Raw genomic sequence first — 20,530 nt, forward strand, 5'->3', positions numbered from 1 at the left:
GGGGGGGGGCACGTACCCCCTGCATTTCAATGTACAATGTGGCAGGTACCGCGCGGTGCCGGTCATGTTGTGCACTGAAAGGCACAACCTGCCTTTGTGGCATTGCCCGCCGCAATGTTTCAAATGAGCGATGCGCCCGCCAGTGTGGCAGGCGCATCCTAATGGAGGGTGCACGACCGCCGCTAGCATTGCAGGCGGTCCCGATTCCCGGGGGTATGGTGGGCGGACAAAGTCCACCCGCCATACTAATGCCCTTCTTAGTTTCCAACTTTGGGGCTGTAAAGTGGGCAATGCAGACTGACTGAGAACGATTTTCCAGAAAGGATCTAGTCCAGTTGAGGGCCAGTCCCAGGATTCCCGCGTCCCTGACCCAGGCGACCAATATGCCGTGGTCAACAGTGTCAAAGGCGGCAGAGAGATCCAGCAGCACTAGGGCCTGTAGGGAGCCCCTATCGACCTCCTACCGAAGTGTGTCCAATACCGCCAATATGACAGCCTCTGTGGAGTGTGCTGGGTAAAAACCTGCTTGATGTGGATCAAGATATTAGGACTGTTCCAGGAAGGCAGAGAGGCATCTGCGGTATGGGAGCAATGAGATAGGGCGATAATTACTCAAGATTTGAGGAATCAGACCCGACTTCTTCAAAAGGGGGACCACAACGGCCTCCTTGAAGGTGTCAGAATGTAGCCGTGAGATAATGACTTGTTTAAGAGGGATAAGGTGGGTCCAGGGAGAACTGAGAAAACTTGGATCAAAATGCCTGGGGGATCCTGATTTTACTTTGGATAGCAATTCCCGGGAATAGCTGGTGACTTATTTTCGGAAACTGCTCAAGGGAGACAGAGTTTGTTGGCATGGTGGTGCATGCCTCAGGGGATGGGCATGTGGGAATGTTAGCCTTAATTGTCGTAATTGTATTGATAAAACAAGCATTTACAATGCAACGGTTTCGCCTTTGGAAAAGTTTGAGCTATTGGCATTATGAATGACAAACTTTTTATTTATGTGTTAGTTTTGAAAACAGATAAATAAATGGCATTGTCATTTACAATGGCAATAGCTTAATCTCTCGCAAATGCGATTTGTATTGCAACTATTTCACTTATCATTTTGCACTACAATGAAAACTGGCTTGTGCATTTACTCCTGCAGAAGAGTATCAAGAGGAGAGGCCCTGTTGCAGACCCGTGGAGTTTCAAGTATCTGTTGTGCATCACCTCATAACAAACAGCATAATTGTAAACGGGACTGAGAAAACTTTTTTTTTTTAAGAGGAGTGCCCCTCTAAAAGAAAGGCCCCGGTCTCTACTGCTTTCTTTTACAAGGACGCACTTGGTTGTTGTGAGGCGCAGGTTGAAAAGAGAAATTGCGTTGTCAGTCCTCGCCCTGGTCCAGTCAGCAGGGCCACATTGGTGCTGCCATACCCAACCTAGCGCTGCCAACTGCATGCCCAATGAACTCAGTGCAGCAACGTGTGCCCACCCTCATGCTAAAGCAAGCCACCCTGTCCTGAAGGCAGCAGCCCTGGTTCCGCCGCGGTGTCGCCGCCCTGGTCTCCCTGGTCCAGCGGGTGTCTTCCTGCTGCGCCCGCTCTCTTATCGACCAGTCAGTCACTTTCCCTCATCCGAAGCCCTGCTCTGTGCTGCACGTGTTCCTACCCCGCTGCAGGTGCCCCTCACCCGGGGCAGCTGCCCTTCACTCCTTCTGCGGGTGCCCCATTTCTGTCTCCTCGTGCAGCTGCCCTTCACAGCCCCCCCTTGCAGGAGCCCCTTTCCCTGCTGCAGGTGCCAGTGTCTATCTCCCTTGTGCAACTGAACACCCCCACCCTGCTCCCCACGGTGGTACACCTCTCACCCTGGCGAAGGAGCCTCGCTGCCTGACGCATGTGTCCTGCGCCCCTCTTCCGGGTGCACCAGCCCCACTCCCAGGTGCCTCGCCCTCATCCTGCTTCCCCTCTGCATCCCCTGAGCCCTAGTGCAGAAATCTCACTCCAGGCCTCCCTCTCTCCAGCGCAGTTAGCCCTGCCCCTGGAGAGAGGGCAGGGCTAACTTTAAGGAACTCTCCAAAAATATTAATTTGGTCAACACAACACCTTCTTTGTTTATCTCTATTATGTTTCTCTTCCTTTAGCCCAAATCCATCCTATATTTCCATTGTAGACATTTGTAATTTGGATTCGTGCAAAGACAGCCCCCTGATATACATATTTGCATAAATAAAAATTCAGAGGCCACCAGATCTAAGGTGTACAGTAGTCACTTTTACAAGAGACCCCCACATTCATGAGAGAATAGCAACGGAGACAACAGAACGTGGGAACGCTTGCTTGTGGCATGTCGGTTCCTTCTGCTGCAGGGCCAACAAAAAGGAGATTGTTTTCCCTTCTATTAAACACTGCCAGTATGATAAATTTAAGAGGTTGCGTATTATTGAACCCTGGCATAGATGTTCATTGTCCACTGCGAGCTAGAGTGTGTGTATAGCATTTATCAAAACTTTCTGTGACTCCCCCCACACCTCATTAGCATCTCAATTTCTGTTCACTGCCTAATATGCGTTACAGCTCAACCGCATAGTTCTTGTTTTCAGAAAGGCAGTTGTAAAATGTCAGACTGTCACAATACAAAACCCCCCAAAACGATGGTATTTGTAAAAATGTTATCACCTCATAAAAACAAATTGTAAAGACACGAAAGTAGTCTGGTAGGCTGTGCGTTCAGGAGCCAGTGAGTGCAGCTGCTTCAAGTACCAGTTGCCCTGATTCCCACACTCTCCCACCAATGGAGGGTCAGACACAGGCATAATTTAAGATACAATTACGCCAATTAACATCTCATTTGCATAACTTGGTGAAGTCAGAACAACAAAGAGTGTCTTAAAAGACTTCACCCTGTTTGCCCAAAATAGATTTTTTTTTTTTTTTTTTTGCTCGTCCGTAAAAATGTAGCCAATTTATTGTCGCTAGTGAAAAGGGCTCACACTGTTTCTACTTGACAAAATCTAAAAGAAGGTTTTAACTATTAGACGCTGCTCACCTCCAAGTATCTGGTCTCTCCCTGCAGGGCCGAGAGGCAGATGAGCATCAAGTGCACCTGAAGCCTGGAAGCTGGGGCCATGGCAGCGCCCGCAGAGATGGCCACACCGCACCGGACCGCTTCTGCTGTTTTCCGCCGCCTGCCCGCCGCCACCTCAAACACCGTCGTGGAGTGTGGTATGTGCGCTGCGGGCTGTAGATCGCGGGTCATAGAGCTCCTGCCGAGCCGCCACTGCTGCCTGCTCTCCCGCGCCTGACACCCCCGCAGTTCTCTGCGCAGATGAGGGGGGGCCACAGAAGGAATGCGACGCTGCTCACCTCCAAGTATCTGGTCTCTCCCTGCAGGGCCGAGAGGCAGATGAGCATCAAGTGCACCTGAAGCCTGGAAGCTGGGGCCATGGCAGCGCCCGCAGAGATGGCCACACCGCACCGGACCGCTTCTGCTGTTTTCCGCCGCCTTCCCGCCGCCACCTCAAACACCGTCGTGGAGTGTGGTATGTGCGCTGCGGGTTGTAGATCGCGGGTCATAGAGCTCCTGCCGAGCCGCCACTGCTGCCTGCTCTCCCGCGCCTGACACCCCCGCAGTTCTCTGCGCAGATGAGGGGGGGCCACAGAAGGAATGCGGTTGCAAAAGCTGCCGCGGGACCGAGGTCTGGTGCAGCCGGCGTCCTCCTCGCGTCCTCTCGTTTTCGCGCAGTGACGTATACGGAAGAAAAAGATACTCAGCAACACGGGAGGGGGCAGAGATGTTCCTAATGCCGTGGTTGAACCCGGGAGGGGGTGGGAGAGGGGCGGGAGAGTAAACGAACGGCGGGAGGGGGGCGGGAGAGAACGAGGGGGGCGGGAGAGTACACGAACGGCGGGAGGGGGGCGGGAGAGGACGAGGGAGGCGGGAGAGTACACGAACGGCGGGAAGGGGGCGGGAGAAGACGAGGGGGGCGGGAAACGTGCACAGGACAGCGAGGGGAGGGGGGACGGTGGGAGGAAGGCAGGACAGCAGCAAGCACGGCCCGGCCAGACCAGATTCGGGGGCGTTCCCGGCTTTTGGCTGACGTCGCGTGACGTCGCCAAAAGCCAAAGAATCTCGGGAACGCCCCCGAGTCTCCTCCGGCCATGACGGACGCCTCTCTGTTCCAATGGCTAGCCTCCATTTATGGAGCTAGCCAATGGGACAGGGGGGCGTATTCCAGAGTGCTTACTGTAATAAATAGATTTCTCTGGAGGCGGAGCCTAAAGGCTCCGTTCCCCAGCGAAACCTAAAAAGGGAGTTCAATGAATCGCATGAAATTTGAGAGGTCCTGTTACTTAGTAAGAAGGCCGCCCATTCACCCATCTGACCAGAGCTGGTGGTACTACTCTGACACTTCTGATGGGAAGGTCTAGAAGTTTCCTAGCAGTAGCAATGGCAGCCGAGGCTTCCAGGTGAGTGTATTCTAAGTACTTCCTCAAAGGACCTTCTTTCTGTCTCCCAAAAGGACACCACCTCATGCCTCGTAGCTGTGGTTATGTAATGCATGGGTGTCAGTGGAACCTGCAACCCATGCTAGCTAGAAGTCAACATGACCACTCACCAAACCCAACACCATTTATGAGCGTTAAGCAGCACAAGTAGTTAACTGGCAAAAGATGCAGGTGAACAATCCCTCGCCCCACATTATTTAAAAAAGTTGTCACAAACGAAACAGGAGCAGGAGCATTGCCAAGCTCCCGTTGCTATGCCCTCCTCACAACAGCCCATTTTTTACAGCACCAGAAATACACCATTGCCTCCTTAACGAGCTATTAGCATTTATGTGTTATGCATTTTGTGGCATATATCATGTTGCAACAACCACCACTGTTGTGGTGTTGCCGCGCTTTTTCTTCCCGTGACGTTTTGTGCTACTAATGCAGGGAGGCTACCAATAGAACATGTGGATACATTGTGCTGTAGGGCAGAGCAGAACTCTACAGAGTTTTTATACAACTCTGCAGAATTATGCGTAGTGCAACTCCGCAAATTATGCCCACCCCTAGAAATGAGGGTTAACTTAGGGCGTAAGGGAGAAAGGGAGATCGGAGGCTAGAGGACTGCAGCGTTCTCTGGAAAGAGGTAAAGGGCTTAAAGAACCCTGGGGATAATTTGTGGGGAAGACAGTGGATAAGAGGCAGCTGGATACTCTGGATGGGGGAAAACTATGCATCAGCTCAGACCATGAGCCAGTTGTGTACTGAGAGGAGTGGGGCCCATAGGACAGAAAGAGACTTTATGGTCAAGGGTAGAAGTGATCAGTCAGGGACTGAAGGCGGAGCAGAGAGCCCTGAGAACATAGGACAGCAGGTAACCTAGAGAGTAAAGGGGGGGAATGTTTTTCTCCAGTTCATGGAGATCTCAACACAATAGGTGTCTGATGGGAAAGGAGGTGTAAGGCAGATGCAGTGGACGTAGCTGCTGATACTGCTCGCTCCCTTCGCTGTTTCTCATCTCATTGTTTTTCTGTGCCTGTGACCAGTGCCGGCTTTTGGCATCGGCAATCTGGACACAGGTCCAGTGCACCAATCTTCAGAGGGCGAAAAGAACCATCTGCATTAAGGTCATGCAAATAAAAGCGCCCTTCTCTCTTGGGACCAATGTTTCCTTTTAATCATTGCTAAACATACCACATATGCGTTGTTTTAACACTCATTCAGTCTCTTTCCTTGCCCTCTAATATGGCTCTCACCCACTACCGCCACAGAGCACTGCTCTCCCTCCTAACAAAACAACTTTGCACACGCGTTTACGGAACTAAGTTGTGAGTGTAACTAGTGTGTTGGTGGGGGAGTCGTGCAGATGTTTGTGTTCAGAGGCCAGTCACAAAAGAAACCATTTTATTGCCTTGTTTTATTCACCACATTTCTTTCCAACAAGGGTGCTATCCGAGCAAGCACCAGCTCTGCCTATGACCCCACCCCACACCACACTACGGAGACTGCCACAAGTCTGCCTGTCTGCCCGTTCCCATGCAGAGAAAGGGAGGGAGTCCCTAGCCAGTGTAAGGGTCACCATTCGTCCGTTGAGGAGACTACCATCAGCAGCGGACAGTGAAGGTATCCATTGCTGGCTCTCTGGCCCACCATACTTTCTCGCTCGGGCCGGGGAGTAGACAACAGATCAGGGGCAGCCCTGTGCTGGCATGCTGCAGACGGGCACGGGCAAACATACAACAAAAACGAGCTACCTGCAAGTTGAAGGGGTAGAAGATATTTTGCACCTAATGTAGCCCACACAATCATACAGCCCGGAAATATTGCTGCACTTCATGTTTATGTATAGATGCATGGCATTGCTGGGGCTATGCAATAACACATGTAATCACAAGGGGCAAGGTAAGATGACAGAAGCAGGGAGATCAAGAAGAGCCATCTAGGAGTGTGAGAGTCAGGAGTATCCACTCAAGGATTGACCGTGCCCATTATTCCATTCACACTCACCTAATTGTGCTTCTATCCCACGTTTAAGACCCTTCTGTGGTTCTATGCATATACATATATCTAATGTATTCGCCAATGAGAAGAATTTGCAATACACTAAAGGCTAGTGAAAACTGAAAGAGTGCTGGTGGCTTTTCCCCTCACACTTCAGCAAAGATATTTAATTTAATTTAAGTAGAAAAGGAATGGTACCAGCAAAAACAGTCCCACATGCCGAGGGGCTAATCGGGAAGAGAAGCTATACAGAACAAAAAACTTTGAAGGGCCCTGGCGGAAGACAACTACCTTTGTCTGCAGGTAGGATACAGCTGTACATACCGGGTAGGGCTGCTGGGCTGGATTCAGTTGCTGAGGTGGAGCTGATGGGAGCTGTGCTGGTGCTGTCTGGATCTGAGGTTGAGGAATTACTTGCTTTGGTTGAACAGCCCCAGGGGTTACAGCTACACCTCCCACTACATTGAGAAGAAGAGAATGAACATCAATAGTCATATATTACCTACAATAGAAATTAGTCTCCTTTTTCCGCCCTGCCATTATTATAACTTTACATGTCCCTTATGCCTGTTGTTTTTCACCCGCCTTGACACTTCATTGTCACTCACTACTTCTCCCTCCAACTCCATGTTGGACTGCACATCTTTTTTCATCCCCTCATTATCCCTGGAGACTTTGGCATGAGAAACCATCTACAGGACACCCTCTCCATCTATTTTACTGTAGCGTGTGGCAAGAATACATCATCAAGAGATCTATGATGTTTCAGCAGTTTACCATGAGGAAAATCCATCCAGAAATCCCCTTCAAAGTATTAAAGAATCAGATGGAAACCCCGGCAATGCAGAAGACGGACTACTGCATTAGCGTACAGAAAGGCATCTTTTTAGGGACACTGAGGCAGTCAGGGGCAGCCAGGTATTATTCCATGTAGATCTCCCTAACTGCCCCAAGGCCTGCAATGGTATTGCATTGACACTGAATTCTGAACTTCTTATGCCCAGCACGCAGATAACGGCACAACCGAGATATAGACATACAGCGAAAACTAGCAGAAGTCAACATGTTCGAGGGCAGAGACAGGAGTCCATTTGTTTTTACTGCATTTAAATCTAAAATGAAAAACCAAGTAAACCAGGGGGTCTGTTACAGAGTAATGTGTATTCAAAACCAGTAAGACTCAAAGCCAAATGATTAAGTGCCAGGTAAAAATACCTTGGAGTCTACAGAGAAGGCCTCAAACCCAACACACATACAACCACCAGTAATGGTAGGTGAGACCCAACGTCCATAGATGGATTCCCATCAAAGTCTTGTTAGTGATCAATATTATCATATGGTAATCCAAAGGTTGGAATGGTGCGTCTCTAGATCATTGAGACAATTTCGATAACCAACATTTAGGACAGGGTTTCAACCCACAGTCACTAGTAGACCATACATGTGATCACTAAATGGAATATGTGCAGTGCAAAAGATGAGTGTAGTGGTGATAATTAAAAATAGAATAGAGGACAAACAGCAAAAAACTTTAATGGTCTACTAGTGACTGTGGGTCGAAACCCTGTCCTAAATGTTGGTTATGGAAATTGTCTCAATGATCTAGAGACGCACCATTCCAACCTTTGGATTACCATATGATAATATTGATCACTAACAAGACTTTGATGGGAATCCATCTCTGTACATTGGGTCTCATCTACCATTACTGGCGGTTGTATGTGTGTTGGGTTTGAGTACTTCTCCAAGGTATTTTTACCTGGCACTTAATCATTTGGCTTTGAGTCTTACTGGTTTCGAGTACACTTTACTCTGTAACAGACCCCCTGGTTTACTTGGTTTTTCATTTTGGCTCTGTAGGGGATGATAACCTGGGCAGGTCTATAAACGTCCCTTAGACCCTCAATTTCCTGTGTTGTTGTATATGCATTTAAATCTAGGCAATAGATTTAGTAGGGTCAATGCTATTGTACCATGTAGTGTGTGGGTGCTTTATGCAACATTCAGTACAGAGATGCTTCAGAAAGAAATAAAACTCCATGAGGGTTGAGATCATGATATGAAGTTTCCTAACAAGTAATTCCACTAATTCTGTAGGCCATGAAATGAAAAAGAGCATTTGTATAGCGTGGTAGCTACCCTGAGGCGTCCTAGCGCTGCAGACGAGTGCGTGTTTTAAGGAGTCATAGGGGCCTAGTCTGATTTGTTGAACAGCAGGGTTTTTAGCTTTTTTCGGAAGGGCAGAAGATTGGGCTCTGAACGCAGCTGGAGGAGGAGAGAGTTCCAGAGCCTGGCCGAGTTGTGGGAGAACGAACGGCATCCACATCTGGCTCTTTTGATCCTGGGTGCTGTGACAATGAAGGAGGAAGCTGATCTAAGCTGTCTGTTGGGATGGTAGGGGGTGATCGTGATCAGAGAATGATTGATGATGGCACCCGTTTTCCAGAAAGCTCGGTGGGCAATGCACAGGCCCTTGGATGCCACTGTTTAACTGATCTGGAGCCAATGTAGTTTTTTAAGTTCGGTTTTGACAGGGATGCGACGAGGGATTTGGAGGAGGGTTCGTGCTGCACAGTTCTGGATGACCTTGAGCTTGTTCAGGGTGAACTGGGGGCCCCTAGGTAGAGGGCATTCCCAAAGTCCAGCCGGGACAGAATGAGACCCTGGATCATGATCTGTCTGGCCTTGAAAGGTAGAAGGGGAAGGATTTTCCGGATGAGCCTAAGTATACCAAAGCAGATGGCTGAAAGTTTGGCTGCTTGGTGATTGAAGTTGAAAGAGTTATCCAGCGGAGGCACTAGGGGGCGCACAGCGGGATGGCTGATTAAAAACGCAGCTCCGCCGGACGGCTTAAGAAACGCTGTCTGAGCCGGTCCGGGGCCCCCCCTCACCGCCGCAGACCGAAGGATTGTGGTTATGAATATTCCCAGCACTGAATGCGACGCTTGTGGTGACCATTACAGCAGGATTTACACTAGAAAACTTTGAAAGTAGCGTGAGTGCTCGGAGCGCGGAATCAAGATGGCAGACGACACCACGAAGGGCAGTGTAAACAGCGTGTAACTGGTAGACCTACACGTCGTAAACCGAATGCAAAGACGGATCGGAGGTGCAGTACACCAACACGGCTGAGGACTGAGATGAAAAAAGTAAGGAACTGACAAGTGACAATGTCGGAGAAGCTACCTGGCCCCTTTAAGAAACTCCAGCCCCTAAAAAATCGAAAATGGCGGCGCCCACTGCAAGCAAACAATCTAAGCCTATCTGACCCGAGGGAAGTGCTTCAGAGCTAACTAAGGCGTATAACAGGGGCTCGGATCAACGCGCTGAGAACCAGGAGGTATGCGCTTTGTCCGTGCCGACAAGGGACAATCCGCGAAGTGAAGCAGCGCTTGCAAGGACGATTGGTGTAAAGAGGCGCGGTAGCGCGGGAATCTCGGCGCCTGTGTTGCACAAGAGGCCAGAGGCTGGGAAGCGCCGACAGCTGTAGGAACAACACCACCCCATGGGCATCTGGCGCCACCTTACTGAATAGCTGTCTCCCGGTATCGAACCACTCGAGCACACACCAAAGGAGGGCTATCGGATGAGGACCGACTTCTGGGTGCACAGAAAGGCTGAATAATTATTGCATATGGGCACACATATATGAATATGAACTCAGTAATACACACTGGGTCCAAACAAGATAAAATAGGCAAGTCAATTCTCTTTGAAAAATCTTAGACACTGCAGGGTGCAAGGGCCAGTATAACAAAGAGAATCACGTGAATCAATGCCCCACCATCTACAATTGGCACATGCCACAGGGAACGAACTCCTGGACAAGAAAGGTGTGACGGATGCACGGTCTTAAAGTGAACAACTGATACATCGTCGGACGATCAACAACCCAGAATGCACATAGCCCACAACGACATTTCATGACAGAAAGATAGCTGCAAGGAAGCAGATCTGCTGTATTGGTTCTACGTGAGTGCATGAGGACCGCAGAGCAAAAGTCAGCCCGCGTTGTGGCACTATACTACTGCGCCGAGGCCTATGCCCAAGGGGAGCTAACGATCAGATTAGGGGGCACCGATCGAAAACAAAAACAAACAAAAATAAAAAGGACAAAGGTGAGAGCTGGCGTGCCACTTGGCAGAGGTGTGCCCCATAACTGCCGCAAAGGAACCGGAGGCGGCGGCGCCGGTCAGAAACACCAGATCCACGCGACAACTGACGGATAAGAAGCTGTCGGAGGCTCCTACAATGGGCAAGCCAGATAAACAACAACAAAAAATCTCATTTGAAAGTAAGAAGGCGCCAAAAAGTACAGAACAAACGACTGAGGGAGAAGGGGAGTCGACGATGGAAAATACCTCAAATATGGAAAAGATATTACTGTCAATACAGGCGAATGTAAAGGATATCAACGGTAACCTGGACAATCTAACATGCAGGATGGACGGTATGTCCGACAAGCTAGAGAAACATGGCGAAAGACTTGAACCTGCTGAAGCCAGGATATCATCAGTAGAGGATGAGTCGCACGCTACGACTAGCAAATGCACGGGCATGGAACGAGTCCTAGAAGTGATTAAAGCAAAGGAGGAGGAGTTGGAAGCACGATCCAGAAGAAACAATATACGTATTACTGGCCTGCCAGAGTCAACCAACACGGGTAAAATGGAGGTTTACATTGAGCAACTGTGCAAAGACTTTTTTGGATCGGAGGCCCTCTCCCACATTTTCATTGTCGAAAGAGCCCATAGATCCCTAGCGCCCAGACCACGACCGGGTGCGACGCCACGTCCAATAGTAGCAAGAATCCTGAATTACCGTGACAGAGACACAATTCTACGGCTGGCGTGAGAGAAAGGGAAGATCACACACCAGGGGAACACGTTGAAGTTCTATCCGGATCATACAGTGGCGGTACAACAAGCGAGAAAAGAATATGCATCGGTAAAGTAAAAACTGAGAGAACTCAACGTGGGATACTCCATGTTATACCCGGCGAGACTACGCGTAACATGGGAAGACAAGGCAGTGGTGTTACCGTCCCCAAAGGCAGCTCAAGATTTTGTGAAGGTGGTGATACAGCACAACAAACAAAGGGCGCGGGATGATCATCACACAGACTCAGACGGTAATGAATGAGAGGGGGAGTAGAACTCAACGAACTTATGGTAAGACTTCACCTCTTTCTATAACACGATGTAGGGTGCACAGGGTTCTGAGAGGACATGGCCTTGGATAGACGACTCTCCTTTTGATAGGAACGGGCCCACATTTAAGTCTAAATTGAAGGACCACAGTTAATCCCCAGCACGAGGGTCTGTGACACATACTGCTTGAGTTGAGAGGTAGAATCAATCAGTCTACACAGACCAGTTACGTTGGTTTACATAAGTGGTGAAGGGTGTGGGGAACCGTGCTGCGTAACGGAGGGGCCCTAGATTGTGGAACAACCGTGAAATACACGAACTATAGACACAATGACTATGCCTAGGGTCTCTGAGTACTCCTAAATTGAGTTCACGACTACCGTTCCCCACTCAATGGGTGAGGATATTGATGTGAACGGTCCAAGTACAAGACTAAGAGGAGTACCAGCGACGTGCCTGTAACTGACATACGCTGCAAGAAAAGTCACAGCCAAATGTTCTCACCAGGAAGGGGTCGCAACGTGTCGATCCATTGATCTAATGATAATAGTACTGTTTAATGGTTTGCGGTGGAGGGGGGCGGGGTGGGGGGGGGGGGGGGGGGGGGACTGCAGAGACAGGTCCAACAAACATGGGTGAACAAATTTGTAGTAAAGCTGTCCACGCTCATTAGATTGGGCGCTGCATTGTGCCCCAGGCGGACCTCCCAAGGGTACTCCCCACAAAGTTTGTTCTAATTCGCTCTAGTTTATGGGTATCTATTCCGAGGGCAAATGGCTTCGGCAGGTTGGGGTTGCTGGAGTGGGTGGGGGGTTGAAGGGTAAGGGTAAAGTTCATGTTCAGAGACCAATCCTATAGATGTTGTAGTGATGTTTGAAATGATGTGGTGGGACAGGGTCGGGCTGCTTGACACTACATGCCATACTAGGCTAAGAATGTACCACAGATCGTTAATTTATAGGAGAACAGGGCCTTATAGATGACCCGAGACACAACAGATGCAGACAGAACACGCTTAAAATTACTAACGTGGAATATTAGAGGTCTCACGCAACCGCGTAAAATCAGACAAGTGTTTGCCTATTTGAACAGATGGAATATCGATATAGTCATACTGCAGGAGACTCATATTGCACCAAATACACAGCTACACATAGGTAAAAGATGGGCAGAAGCAACTTACGCTGCCACGTACTCATCGTATTCAAGGGGGGTGATCACCCTAGTAAGAAAAGGGGTGAACTTTAAGATACATCTTGAGATACAAGACCCCAATGGGAGATACGTAATAGTGTCCGGCACATTGAGAGGTCAGAGTGTAACGCTTCTTAATGTATATGGTCCAAATATAGACGCGCCAGAATTCTTTCAAGAGATATGGGTCCAGTTACAAACGTTCACTAACACCAATATTAAATGTGGGGGAGACTGGAATGTTACGATAACGGATGGGGTCGATAGATCTATACATTCTGTAGAACAACATAGACAAGCTAAAAACAAACTGATGCATATGGTACAGGACATCTCACTAACAGATATATGGCGGCAGAGGAACACAAATACGCCGTGGGCCACTCACATATCAGCGATCCACAATAGCTGGTCACGCCTTGACTACTGGCTGGGCACTACTAACATTGCTTTATGGACAACGCAGGTGAGCATATTACCACGCACTTTATCAGACCACAATCCAGTGCTACTACAACTGACAATTCCACACTACACTCCACCCCCATTTCACTGGCGTTTCAATTCACGTGCACTTACTGATAATGTATATGATGATACGATAAAAAAAGCAATCAAAGAATATTTTCACATTAACGAATCGGTGGTGGAGGACCCGGTACTTCTTTGGGAGGCTTTTAAAGCCACTATAAGGGGGGGTCTGTATTACAACTACCATTGGAATACTAAAAGACGTCCGACATCAGATAAAACGACGTGAAAAACGCATGAGAGAGCATGAGACAGAGTATGAAGCCACACAGGATACCGCCTTGTTAGCTGAGCTGCGACAGGTACACTCAGAGCAGCAAACATTCATCGATGATGAAATGAAGTATTTAGACCGAAAACACACTGCAAGAACATTTGGAGAAGGGGGTAGGCCAGGCAGGATGCTAGCACATAAAATATGTGAAGGCAAGAGTCACTCGGCTGTGCTACGGATCCAATCGGATGATGGTAAGATACACACACAGGCTGAGGGAATATTGCAAAGCTTTGTAGACACATATTCCTCACTATACAAATCGCAGCCGACTGCACCAGGGAAAGAAATTCTCCAATATCTGGATGATGTAGCAATAGGGTGGCTATCGGACGGACATAGAGAGTACTTTGCGATGCCAATCTCAGTGGAAGAAGTTACTGATGTAATTAAGACCCTACCCAACGGCAAAGCGCCGGGCCCGGATGGGTACACCAATGAATTCTACAAGCAATATGTAGATCTTCTTGCTCCACACATAGTGGGCATGTTTGGGGCAGCGTTCGACCAGAAAGAACTACCTCCCACACTACGAGAGGCTGTAATAATAGCTCTCCTCGAACCCTCCAAAGACCCGGAAAAATGTGATTCCTATAGACCGCTGTCACTTATAAATACTGACTCCAAAATTCTAGCGAAACTACTAGCAGTCCCCTAACACCATTGATGACGAAATTGGTGTTACCGGACCAGGCAGGATTCATCCCCACACGATCAACATCACACAACACTCGAACACTCTTTGCGTTATCACACTATTTACAACCCACTACAAAGGCGGCAGCGGTGTTACTCGACTCCGCCAAGGCTTTTGATTCCATAGAATGGAGATACTTGATTGCAGTGCTGCAGAGGATGGGATTTTCTAAAAGGTTCATCCAGTGGGTGACACTGATATACACCAACCCATGTGCTAGGGTACGTGTCAATGGGTATATCTCTAACACGTTTGCAATTGAGCGAGGCACCAGACAGGGGTCCCCTCTATCACCCTTGCTTTTGGCTTTGCCGCTCAAACCCTTAGCTTGCATAATCAGACAAAACTACAAAGCATCGGCCCTCCGTTTCAACGCTAGACCTCTACACATATCTCTATACGCGGACGACATGCTCTTATACGTCCGCGATCCAGAGACACATTTAAACAAATTAATGAGAGAATATATCAAATTTGGAGGCCATTCGGGGCTAGCGATAAACTGGTCTAAGTCTTCGATTATCCCACTCACGGACACGACAACACCGTTTGCGACGGAATTTCCGTTAGAATGGCAAAGTGACCCCATCCGCTATTTGGGGGTGCTATATCACAGAGACCCGGTGGAGGTAATTAGATCAAATTATGGGGCAGTGATCTCTAAACTGGAGGATAAAGTACAAAGGTGGGTTCAATTGCCGTTGTCACTTGCAGATCGCATTGCCATAGTTAAAATGAACATACTGCCTAAACTGCTCTATCTTTTTAACAATATCCCCATCACGCCCCCTACCGAAGTATTTCGCCGTATAAAAACACTAGTGTTGAAACTCATATGGGCAGGCAAACAAGCCCGTATAGACCTTCAGACACTGTGTCTTCCTTACGCGCGTGGAGGCTTTGGAGTGCCTGACTTTCTGCTATATTTCCTGTGCGCACAGGCCTATTGGTACCGCGAAGTACCATATCTCTCCCACACAGCTATTGAAAGTGATGACGGAGCTCCGATTCCACTGACAGCAATTGTATCCCACACCAGACAACCACTGCATGCGAGAGACATCAACTCGGTAGATACGACATAAGACACCGCTATATGCACCCGCAATGCCACTGCATCACCACCAAGAATTATCAGTAACCGGGGAAAAAGTAGGTATGACACTGCTGCAACGGGCGGGGATTGACAAAATGGGAGATTTATTCAACGAGGGTGAATTTCTGGAAATTACAAAGCTTACATATATTCAGAATAAGTCACCTATGTTTCTATTCACATATCACAGGCTGAAGAGTGCTTTGAAAGACTTGTATCCTGCGTTCCCTACTGAACCTAAAAGCCTGAATACACTGCAAATGGTTATTACAACATCAGACATATCTCACATAGTATCCAGATTATACTCCAAAGCACAGGAGGAAATACCGCACGACACGGGACGGGCCAAAGCACGATGGGACAGGGTATTAATAGAACCACTAACAGACCAGGAATGGGCGCAAGTATGTGCACTAACACAGATGCTTACTCCGAACGGAAACCTAAGAATCATTCACTATAAATTCCTCCACCAAGCATATTATACACCCGCACGGATGTGTAAATTTGAAGGCAAATGGAAGATAGATGCAAGAGATGCGGCCTAGACAACGCATATTTTACACAATTAGCGTGGAACTGCATAAAAGTACAGGAATACTGGGGAGAAGTAACCAGAACTCTCTCCGTTATGTTAGGCACTGAACTGGAGTGCACAATACAGGTTTGCCTACTGGAGCTAATTCCACACCTAAAATCCACTAAACGAAAGTTGTGTGCGGTTTCGCTATTATTGGCCAAACGACAGGTGGCACAATGCTGGCACAGTAGAAAAGTACCTAAGGTTTCCAGATGGTTGCAAAATATGTCCAGCTGCAGAGACAAGCTTATGACGTATGAGGAAGAGTTGCCAGCGAAATCCAGATCTAAAGACTTTTGGTGCTATCTAACAGATTATCTCCTCACATTGGAAGAGGATGTCGAGAGTGAAGTGTAAGGCTAGATTAGCTAGTTTAATATCTGTGAGTGAGTCGATGGATGTCTGACATGGTCCGCTGTACCACAAAACTATCACCATTTCTGAATCCACAAGGGTGGTAACTCAAAATAGTATGGAACATAAAACACATTATGATTAGGTCTCTAAGTTTCAGTTATGGGTTAATTTCTTTGATTCCAGTTGTAAAAAGGAAAAAAAAGTGCAAAACTTATGACCACCATAGCAATATTGTTATATATGAGACGATATCATTGATGACGTGTATAACCAACGTAAACATCCATATGGAAAAGTATATCTGACCTGCGTTGGTATTACTATGGTTTTGAGGCCGGCCCCAGGGTTGTAGGCCAATAATGATGTACTTTTGTAAAAGATCAATAAAGGTTTTGGCAAAAAAAAAAAGACTTATCCAGCTAGATGCCGAGGCTCTTAATTGTGTCCTTGGGTACGGGGGGAAATCCAAGACACAACAGCCAGAGGGATTCAATCGTGGGCTTTGGGTGGTTATCTAGGAGCACCAGCTCGGTCTTGTCTACGTTTAGTTTGAGACATGATAATGTCATCCATGAATTCACTGCTAACAGGCAGCCACTTAGATTATTGGACCAGGTGTGATGTTGGTTGAGGGCCACCACTAGCTGGGTATCGTCCGCGTAGGTGACTATTTTTATCACAAAGGGGCGGACGATCTCTGCAAGGGGCTCATGTAAATATTAAAAAGCGTAGGGCTCAATGAGGAGCCCTGCGGTACGCCACAACCAAGCGCTTTGCTGGGGGAGGTGATGTTGCCCTCAAAGACTTGAAAGGACCGCTCAGACAGGAAGGACTCAAACCATGTGAGTGCTATCGATGAGACTCCTAGCTTGGAGAGTCGTTGCAGTAAGATTCTATGGTTGACAGTGTCGAAGGCGGCACTTATGTCAAGGAGGATGATGGCTGCGGTGCCTCCTTGGTCCATGATCTTCCTTGCCTCCTCTGTCACAGCGACAAGGGCAGTCTCAGTCCATTGTATGGGTCGGAATCCTGTCTGGGAGGGGTCTACTAGGTGGTAAGTCTCTAGAAACTCTGTCAGGGTTTTGTTGACGTGTGTTTCTAAGATCTTGCTTAGCCAGGGTAACCTGGACATTGGTCGGTAATTCCCTTGGTTGTTAGGATCTAGGTTGGGTTTTTTGAGAAGGGCTTTGACCATGGCCCATTTCCAAGGGAACGGGACGGTTCCGGTGGCTAGGGAGGCGTTGAGCAGTTCCAGAATGGTTGGTAGGATGTGTGTGGTGACTGCAAGGAGCGTGGGGGTGCTGGGTCATTAGGGGAGACGGATTTTACTTGGTGCATAATAGATTGTAGCGTATGTGAGAAGTTGGCTTGATATGTAGTGCTCACTATTCTAGTGATCACTGTGTATCATTCCAAACGACCCTTATTGATGATTGGTTGTAAGTCAACCGTTAGACCAGCTATCCTAGTAGCATGGACAAGAGCAGTCTTTAGGCTAAACTCTAGAGGGCGTGTTAAGCCAGCTGTTATACCATCACATATACCCCTTGAACACCAAGTGAAAGGACACCACACAAGTTGTTATGAAAATAAAGTATATTTATTTAGAACACAACAGCCCTGGACTCTTTATGAGGACAGGGCGCTAAGCACAATACAAAGCTCTTAAGAAAATACTGAAAGTCGCACAATTTACACAAATGCCCGAGGGGCACGAAAAACCATATACTCTAAAAGTAGAATGCGAAATTACTAGCAGGTAAGTACTACTCTAATAGGCTTTAGGATCGCTAGGACTGGACTACTGAACCTTCAGATTACTAGCAGGAGGCCTAGGGAGATCGGGTGCAGAGTGTGCACTCTCACGCGGGATGCGGGACAAAGTCTATGGATGCTAGATTTCGTAAAGTTAGTGTTATCGGACGAATCCGACTAGGTAGAGCTGAAACGAAAAAGGATCTGGACCTTTGGATAGTTAAGCTATGCTGGAGCACCGAAATGCTGAGTTTACCTAGCCTAGGGGCTGCGGATGCATAGGTCTGGAAAGAAGTCGGGAATCCTCGTTGCAGTCTATGGAGCCTGAAAGAAGAAGTTGCTGGCAGGCGACCAGTGATGAAGTTTGAAGTGATCCAAGCCTGGATCGAAGATGGAAGACACCTGTAAGCAGAGGGGACCAAGTTCTGAATCACTAGCCAGTGATTAGATGGGCACCAGGATGGCACCGGATGAAGTCACCTCGACCAGGTGATTGGGCGACGCTGGGCTCTGCAGTCTCACGGACCAGGAGGCGTTGTCGGCGACTAGGATGGAGGTGCGAGCTGTCCCACGATGGTATCTGCTGTCGACGTCGCTGGACCCAGGATTGGAGCAACAAGTCTTGGCAAATGCAAGCCCATGCGGTGGACTCAAAATGGCGTCTGGAGTGGACCAGGAGGGTCCGGGGTGCTCCTCGGTTGGAGGGGAGCAAGGGCCAGTCTGGAGCAACCAGACCAGCGGTGTTGTCGTTGTGGTGCGTCGTCAAGAGGACTACAAGCCAGCAGGCAAGTAGCCGGACAACGCGGTGAGCAGCAAAGAGCAGAAGGGCCCCACGCAGATCTCGTGGATGCTGGGGGGCTGGACTTCGGTGCTGGAGCTGCTCAGGGTTAGGGCTTCTCACACCCCAAAGCACTCACTCGAGGATCCCTCGGCGGTCGTGCTGGATAAGCGTCGTGCAGTTCTGAAGATGGCCGGTCCCTCGAGGTCTCGTCACACCCACGGATCTCAGCTGAGCTGACGATGTAGGTAGAGGTCAGAGGTGCCAGGGAAGGCGGGTCTCGTTGTGCTGGTCGGTCAGATTCCTGAGGAAGGACGTGCAGCAAACCGCAGTGTTCTTAGTTGGTGCCCGCAGATGCAGGGTGACTACTCCTTAGTCACAAGGGAGAAATCTTGAGAAGAAGTCGAGAGTTCCTTTCGTAGAAAGTAGTTTCAGGATTCCAAGATGATCTCATTTGGAAGGGTCCCCGCTCCCACCTTTATACTAAAGAAAAGGGCTGGTACGGGACTAGGTCCTGCCCATGGGTGGGACCAGGAAGGGGGGTGGTTACACCCCTCTCCCATGCCGGACTTTCCCCAGCTCAGGGGCTGGTGTGCCCCTGGAACCGGTTCAGACTGGCAGATGCATAGTGAGCACCGGGGTGCCACTTGCAGTCACCTTCCTATTCAGCCCTGCCTACCTAGGATACACAAAACCCTGTCTGGGTCGGTGCTAGCACCGCCCCTGACAGGAAACCCTTTGTCCAAGCTCTCCTCGCTGGAAGGACTCCCAGCAGCAGAAGGTCAGACTTGTGTCTGTGGTGGCAGCATCCATTTTGTGATGCTGAGGCTCGAGTTAACTTTAACCGGGGTTCACAGTTACATGCATGTTGTGTCCCTCTAGAAGGGTGGAATGCTAACCCGGTCGCCAGAATTGGCAAGGGGTTAGTATTCCAATTCGTATGACACCTTACTCGACATGTTTTGATAAAGCGATACCAAAGATAGCAAATAACCGCGAGGATTATAATGCACTTAAGAGTATATGGTACGCGTTATCATAGAACAGCTATTAGGACTTGGTTCCACAAGCTGCAGATGGGCTCAGCTCATGCCAAAGCACCATCTCACATGATTCCACGCACTCTGCCTTCAGGATTGTTAAGGCCTGCCATAGGAGTGACTGATAGGAATCTATGTGTCCATTTTAGGGTTAGATATAGGTATACTATATCTACAGCAAAGGCTGATTACACCACTTTGCCCCAGCTGTCGTGCAGCCAGTTGTGTCAGATTTAGGTGGCCAGCCAGGGGTGGCATAATACATGCTGCAGCCCCTGGTAGGCCCTGGGTATACCTATGCCCTGAGTTACAGGGTCTGATAAGGTGGCCCAGTACCAATTGGTGAATGCACCTAAGGTACACGTGTCAATTTAGTGAGAGAACAGCAGGGCTGTGGGTCTGATTAGCAGGCCCACAGCCAGAGAAGTCGTAAACCAGTGAAGCAAAAAGCAAAAATCAGGGGTGATCATAGGATTGCAGACCCTACTCTCCTACAGCGTGGAGGACTCAAGAGGGGGGAGCCATAAACCCTTGACCAGACTAAGGGCCCAAAGTCAGATACAAACAAATTATGGTTTCAGTTTGCAAACAGA

General features: G+C 48.7%; 1 protein-coding gene across 6 annotated transcripts in view; it reads right to left on the reverse strand.

The window, feature by feature from the left end:
• MED25 (mediator complex subunit 25) overlaps nt 1-20,530 on the reverse strand; it is a 173,847-nt gene that overhangs the window by 65,443 nt on the left and 87,874 nt on the right. For all 6 annotated transcript variants that reach the window (XM_086930176.1, XM_086930179.1, XM_086930175.1 and 3 more), the window contains exon 10: nt 6,807-6,940. In XM_086930176.1, the coding sequence (XP_086786302.1) occupies nt 6,807-6,940 (134 nt within the window). The remainder of the gene's footprint in view (nt 1-6,806; nt 6,941-20,530) is intronic.

Source organism: Lissotriton vulgaris, chromosome 7 (genome assembly GCF_964263255.1).
Source record: "Lissotriton vulgaris chromosome 7, aLisVul1.2, whole genome shotgun sequence".
NCBI lineage: Eukaryota > Metazoa > Chordata > Amphibia > Caudata > Salamandridae > Lissotriton > Lissotriton vulgaris.